Below are 7,321 nucleotides of genomic sequence, written 5' to 3'. Positions count from 1 at the left end.
CAGACAGTTCTCTGAGTTATTTATTTTTCTTGAGGGTTTTTATGGTACCCTATACTGCTACTGGGGAGGGAGCAGTATATGTGACGGTGAAAGCTCTTCTTGTGTTCGTGAAGGGAATTGCTCTGGCGAATCAATATTTCGGAATGCATCGTGCACTCCTGTGAGTCTGTGACAGCGGGGTGACGACGAGGAAACAGGTATGTTGAGCCCTGCCTGGGTGAGCTTTTGAACAATGACGTGGTCGTCGACCTCACAGCAAAGGCAGATGAGTAGCTGCTCCACGTCCGGCAAGCTGAGGCTAAAGTAAAGCGTGATCCAGGCCATGAAGAGCTCGATCATGAAGGCAAGCGGTAGTAAAATAAAGGAGGACGGCCATGAGCGTAGCGAGGGCATGGTTAGCACAAAATAGGCGAGGTTCCGCCAGGCTCCGGCACTCTCGTAGCCGCAGCTCTCCGTGAAGACCACGACGTTGTACACATCCTGGCCTCATCGTCAACGCAGGGTGGTTTGGCATGCACTGTCGTCATGAACGAGGCAACACAATAAACGCGATGCTAAGGTGCTCACTGCTCAGCCATGCGGGGCGGCAAAGAACATCGCGGCCGTAGCGTGGAAGGGGGATGGGGCGCACGGTGCCATGCCAGAAGTCCAAAACCATAGAAGCATGCATAGCACAGCGGATTAAAGGCAGGGAGGAGGCGCCCCAGCGGGCATGGGGGCGAAGAGGAGGCGAGCCCCGGCGGGCGGCTGCCGGTGATGCAGAGTCACCGATAATGCCCTCCGAGCAGTATACCGGTGGACGTGAGACGTGCGGTACTAGCGATGCTGCTAATCCAGTTTCACCAGTACAGATAAGTACCCACCATTGGATCTTTGCAGATGGACGGTCAATATTCAATACAGGGTACCATAAAAGAGCTCTTTTTCTTACATAATTGTGTAAATATAGTGACTTGTCTACGTAGTGGAGTTAAAATAACACCGATATTTTGCGTGCTGTCTTGGGTGCTCCACACCGCCCATTACTTTGCATCCAGTTATATAGAGAAGTGAGCTATTGATGATTTTATTTTATAGGAGGGAATATCGATATTGTTGACACAATTTTTTACACAAGATATAGTGTTCCAGTTCAGAACATAGAAAACAATATTCGTTATCTGCACTCTGTGATGCAGAAGCCAAGCGTGAATTTTTTCATCAAAGGGAGGGATATCGAACTGTGGAAACAATTTTCCCACGAGATATAGTGGCATCGCTTAAAACATGGAGGACGTAATTTGGCCGTGTGGATTCGGTGATATGAATCAGTGGCGGAGAGTGAGTATTTCTGCCCCGAGTGCTTAGACGCAGCCATGGACATGACAGGTTGATTTGGAGATGCGCCTTGAGCAGTAATATATCATTGCCATTATTCGGTTGCTTGCGTATATGGCTTTATTATTATGTTGTTGTTGTGGGAATATTTGCGCACACATCACATCACAGAAAGTGAACACAATGACAGAAAAGGAGATTCCAACAGGGTCGGATACCTGCAACGTAGGCAGTGAAATGAGAAACAAGCCAAGGACGAAGATTTATTGCTGCATTTTGCATGCAAGGAAAAACAATGATAATTTGGCTTGACCATGAGACCTTAATGTATTTTTTTAATAAGATGCATAAGATAGACCGATCAATAAATCCTGCAAGATACACATACCGTCGTGTCTTGTTGAGATCCACCTTTTGCAAATAAATTCCTGCACTATATTTCGAGATGGATAGGAATAAACCACAAAACAAGGTACAGTCTGATACAACACTCGGCAACAGAAGAAGAAAATACTGCCGCACATGGAACCATAGAGAAGAGGAAAACGACAGTTTGAGGAGAAGACCAAGAACAAAAGACCGGCCTCTGATCCTGCTAGTGCATAAGAAGAACCCGAAAGCAACACTAATAGGAGGAGGATCTAACAACACGATGTAAGCAAAACCACGGGAGATTTTATTTAGGGGTTTACATGCATGGAATGGCACCCGCTCTGCTCATGCAGGCAGGTGCGTACATACTACATACATACAAAGACCCTCGATCAGGTGGCATTACATGGTAGTAGATGGATACGTAGATCATAGATATGATGCACGCGGCGCATGCATGATCAATGATCTAGCAGCTGCAGCAGGAGCAGCCGCAGCTGGTGCCGCACTTGCACTGGGTGCAGCCGCAGCCGCCGTTCTCGGCCGCCATCTCCATGCCGCCGGAGCTCCTGCACGTACCCCGCAAAAAAAAAAGATCGAGTGCATGATGATGTATGAGCTGTGGAGAAAATTTTGTCAAGAGAAGGGACGTACCCCTTGTGAGTGGCAGTGGCGGAGACGAGGAGGGTGGCGCCGGCGGCCTCAACCTCGGGGTACATGTTGCAGCCACCGCAGCCGTTGCCGCACTTGCAGGCGGTGCCGCATCCGCAGTTTCCTCCGCAGCAAGACATATTCGAGGTTGCTTGGGATTGGATGGAGGCCTTGATTGGTGTTGGCTAGGAGCTTCCTGTGTGCTTCTTGCTTGCTGGCTTGAGGAACAATGGCAGGCAGCGAGGGCTATTTATAGGCGAGTGAGCATCACGGAAGGAGGGGGAGGAGAAGATGAAGAAGGAAATGAGAGATGCTGCACTTTTGGGAAAGGATGGACGGGAGCAACCGCGTGGGGAAGAGGAATAAGGATAGGGCCGCCTCCTCTCATAATTTGATTCCCTTTGTCTCTACTAGCTTCTTTCTTACATCAAAGGAACCATGAAAGGAACTAGAGCCAGCATTTTGTGGGTATATCGAATTATTGGTGTACCTACTAACTCCGGCTTTCAAAATATAACCTGTACTGATTTTTTTTTCTCAGAAGTCAAATGTTTCTATGTTTCACCAGAAACATTTTATTTTAAATTTGATCAAACATAGAGAAGTTTATAGAGAATGTTTTTAATACACCTTGTATCTTGGAAATCTTGGAACGGAGGGAAATACCTTGGCAATGAACAATCATTCACTTTAGGATCATCATTATTTTCCCAAAAAAGAGCACCCCCCCCCCCCCCCCCCCCCGGCTCTGGGCATGGATTGATGCATGCAGCCATAATGGTCAGGTTTAGGGCTGCTTGACTTTATAGTGGTATTTCTCGGTAAGTTATGAATTTAAATTAAATCAAAGTCAAACTAAATTCTGAAACCTTAGCAAAAATAAAAATAGATAGCCCTCTTTCGTGCACGCCCTTAGTAAATATATTGGGTCGATAACCCTCACTCAATGTTTTTAAATGTCAAGACAAGGAAAAGTTATGGCTTCTTAGGGGGAGGTCGCCGAAAATCTTTTTTATTTAAGAAATCTTGGCTGCTCTTGGTTGCCAGGGACGGAGCTCCCGTACAAGCACTGGTGTCAACTGACACCAGTGCAGTTCAACGTTACTTCTAACACGCTTAACAAGTTTTACATTTGACCCCAGCCAGAAAAATCGATTGACCCCAGCCCAGATGCTAAAAAGCAGCACAGGCCCAAAGTGTCAGCCTGATTTACAGTCGTGCAAACAAAAAGGTAATATATTTTTTTTGCGGGAAAATTGGAGAGCTTTATTTCATGAGAGCACAATCGGTGCAGTCAGCCAACAGGCTAGTCACCAAGAAGCTAGGGGTTTCATCGAGCCAGCTTTCCGTCACATTCAGTGTGCAAGCATGCTTTGCACACAGATGCGCCGGAACATTTGCCGATCGATTTACATGAAAGATATCAAACGAAGAAAAAGAGGTACAGAGCTCTCCTATTTCTAAAAGTAAAGGAGCCACAATCGAGCGAGAATTGTGGCGAGATTGCCAGTACTTCACCAGCTCCAAACAGTCGACTTCCATAATCACATGTTGGAATCCTCGAAGTCGAGCAAACAGGACTCCATCTCGAAGGGACAGACACTCCATCATCAAGGGATCCGAGACTCCCGTGTACGGTTTGCACCATGAACCCATGAGTGCTGAGGAAGATCGAGCCACTCCTCCCGCACCGCCCCGGCCTTCATCGAACTGCAAAGCCCCATCCGTATTGATCTTGACCGACCCCTCCTCCGGGGGACGCCAACCATAACCTGGAAGAACCAGGGTATCCTTGCGTGGTAACTGGAGAAGGGAAATCGCCTCCTTAATGTGTTTGATAGTTGTTGTGGGATCTCTTCCTCCATCACCATGTTTCACTCGATTTCTAGAATGCCAAATAGACCACATGATAGTGGTGATCTTTGCACGTTCGTCGATAGTGAACTGAGGATCACAGGTTATGTCTCGAGCCCATGTGGTCGAGTGGAGAGGTGGAAGTCGTAGACCAAGCCATGTCCACGCCTCCTCCCAGAAACTCTGTGCATGTATACAATGTATTAGTGCATGCTTCAAATCCTCATCCATGGAGCGACAGACATTGCATTGCCGAGCACTCGCAATGTGACGATAGTTAAGGGTAGTTTCATCTGGAAGAATGCCACGTAACACTCTCCACCAGAACACTCTTACTTTTGGGATAACATTTAACTTCCATAAGGCTTTCCACAGCTGTTGATCGTCCGATGAAGCTTCGGTAACCGTCCCTTCCTCTAGAGCCAAATGCTCGTTATGAGTCACGAGAGTACGGTACGCCGTTTTAACAGTGTAGTTACCTGATCTGTCAAATGCCCATGCAAGGAAATCCTCGCCCCCGCCTTGCCTGATTGGAATATTTAGTATGGCTGTGGCATCCTGAGCAGTAAAATTGTCTCTGATCACATCAATCTTCCAGGACCAGCTTCGTGTGTCTATAAGATCTGACACCCGTTCAATGTTTGTCACTGCAGGTCTCTGAGTTGGGATCATTGCCACCGTACCTGGGATCCACTGATCCTCCCAGACCGAGATAGTAGTTCCATCTCCCACTCTGGTGATTAAACCTTTCTGCAGGGCGTGCCTTCCCGCCACAATAGCCTTCCAAGTTGCCGAAGCGGACTTGGGAACTGATGCATGCATAAAATCGGTGTCCGGGAAATAACGACCCTTGAGAACGCGTGCACACAGCGAGTTTGGTTTGGTGATTAGGCGCCATCCATGCTTACCTAGCATAGCAATGTTAAACAGGTTCGGGTCTCTGAAACCCATCCCCCCCTTGCACTTGGGTTTTGATAATTCCTTCCAGGACAACCAATGCAATGCCTTTTTATCAAGAGAGCTGCTCCAGAAATATTTTGCCATCGGAGAAGTCAGACTCTTACACACTTTTTTGGTGAGAAGGAACGTACTCATTGGGTAGGTTGGGATTGATTGAATGACAGACTTGAGCAATGTTTCCCGACCAGCACAAGCAAGTAGCTTTTCCGACCACCCTTGCATCTTTCCACGAGCTCTCTCGCTAATATGGTCGAATGTACCACTAGTGATACGTCCAACCGCAGTGGGGAGCCCCAGATATCTTTCGCTGAAGGCCTCGACCTGGATGTTCAAGGTCGTCTTCAAGACAAGCCTGACAGTGTCCGGGGTGTTGGAGCTGAAATAAATCGAACTTTTGTCCCGGTTCACGCACTGGCCAGAGGCATCGCCGTAGATCCTCAGAATTTCATTCAAACGACAAGCGCTCGGAGCGCTTGCATTAATGAAGATTAGGCTATCGTCTGCAAATAGCAAATGAGAGACCCAAGGTGACCTATAGCTCACTCTGAGACCCCTATCAATATAGCCACCAGTGAAAAACTTCAGTAATGAAGAGAATCCTTCTGCACAAATCAGGAAGAGGTACGGAGAGACTGGATCACCTTGTCTGAAACCCCGCGATGGTGTAAAGAAAGGGAGCAGCTCACCATTAACCCGAACCGAGAAACGAACCGAGGTGACACACTTCATGATCAGCCGAATGAACACAATGCTAAAGCCCAATCTGGAAAGAATTGCCTCGAGATAATGCCATTCCACTCGATCGTATGCCTTCATCATATCTAACTTGACTGCACAAGAATAGTTCTGTCCTTTCTTCCTTCTTCTCATCGTATGAATACTCTCATAAGCAACAAGTACATTATCTGTGATAAGACGACCAGGAACGAAAGCACTCTGCTCTTCACTGATAATATCGTCCATGATGTATCGCAAGCGATTAGTGATAACCTTGGCCGCAATCTTATACAAAACCGGGCACAAAGCAATAGGACGATATTGTGAGATTGACTGCGGGTGGCGTACCTTTGGGATTAAAGTGATGGAGGTATCGTTCAGTCCCGACGGTAGCTCGCCACCATTTAGAAAGTCTAGGACTGCTAAAGCCACATCATTGCCTAGCAAGTCCCAATGCCGCTGATAAAACCCTGCGGTAAAACCGTCAACCCCAGGGGCCTTCGAAGGAGCCATTTGAAACAACGCAACTTTGACCTCCTCGGCGGTATAAGGTTTGGTAAGATCATCATTCATACCCTGAGTCACCTTGACGGGTACATGAGATAATAAGTCATTAGCCTCACTAAAACCTTGTGTTTGATACAAGTTTTGGTAGAAATCTAGAACCTCAGCCTTGTCCTCCATCTCAGAATCACAAACTGATCCATCCACACGGCGTAAGCCCTGGATTTTGTTCATTCTTTTGCGCTGGGCAGCCTGTGCCTGAAAGTAGGAAGTGTTCCGATCGCCCTCGCGGAGCCATGGAACCCTAGAACGCTGACGAAGCCACACTTCCTCTTGGAGAAGCGCTTCCTTCAGCTTCTTAACTATGTTCTTCTCTTCGTCCGTTGGACCCGTTCCCATGGAACAGCACCTGACGCGCTCCAGTCTCTTCTGGAGTTTCCTTACTGTGCGTGCCAAACAACCGAATTCCTTTGAGCCCCACGGCTCAAGAATAGACTGAAGAGACCCCAAAGCTGTGGAAATCCCTTGGAGCCCTGACTTGTTCTGGATTCCCCGCCATGTATCACGTACTAGACGGTCGTAATCCGAGTGCATCGGCCATACATTCTCGTAGCGAAACTGTTTCTTGGCCCGTGTTCCGTATGACAATGTATCCCTGATTTCAGCTACAACAAAACAGTGATCAGATTCGACCGAGGGAAGGTGTCTGATCCGTATGTGTTGGAAAAGTTGCTGGAATTCCTCATTCGCGAAAGCTCGATCTAGGCGCGCCTTGACATTTGCATCTCCTCCTTGCTGATTGTCCCAAGTATAAGGCGTACCTGACGAGCCTAGATCTTGCATGGAAACCTCGTCCATTACGGACCGAAACGCTCTCATATTTGACTCCGACCTTGCTCTTCTGCTAAAATGCTCGGATGCATACAGCGTTTCGTTGAAATCTCCC

The 7,321-nt window shown here is 47.6% G+C and overlaps 1 protein-coding gene across 1 annotated transcript; it reads right to left on the bottom strand.

Annotated features, from left to right (window-relative positions):
- Positions 1–1,972: 1,972 nt before the first annotated feature.
- Positions 1,973–2,600, bottom strand: LOC123063709 (metallothionein-like protein 2C). The gene is made up of 2 exons (XM_044487607.1): positions 2,344–2,600; positions 1,973–2,258 (listed from the first exon to the last, which is right to left on the bottom strand). Exons 1-2 carry the CDS (start codon positions 2,478–2,480, stop codon positions 2,159–2,161), a joined length of 237 nt encoding a protein of 78 aa, XP_044343542.1. The 5' UTR covers positions 2,481–2,600; the 3' UTR covers positions 1,973–2,158.
- Positions 2,601–7,321: the final 4,721 nt, after the last annotated feature.

Source organism: Triticum aestivum, chromosome 3A, assembly GCF_018294505.1.
Source record: "Triticum aestivum cultivar Chinese Spring chromosome 3A, IWGSC CS RefSeq v2.1, whole genome shotgun sequence".
NCBI classification, from domain to species: domain Eukaryota; kingdom Viridiplantae; phylum Streptophyta; class Magnoliopsida; order Poales; family Poaceae; genus Triticum; species Triticum aestivum.
This window is presented reverse-complemented; position numbering and strand designations above follow the sequence as displayed.

Bases quoted from the DNA above. Each gene is read 5' to 3' on its own strand.
- LOC123063709 (XM_044487607.1), bottom strand. From the start codon at position 2,480: ATGTCTTGCTGCGGAGGAAACTGCGGATGCGGCACCGCCTGCAAGTGC. The intron at 2,259-2,343 runs GTACGTCCCTTC...GGGTACGTGCAG, and splicing joins GCCACTGCCACTCACAAGGG to GAGCTCCGGCGGCATGGAGA.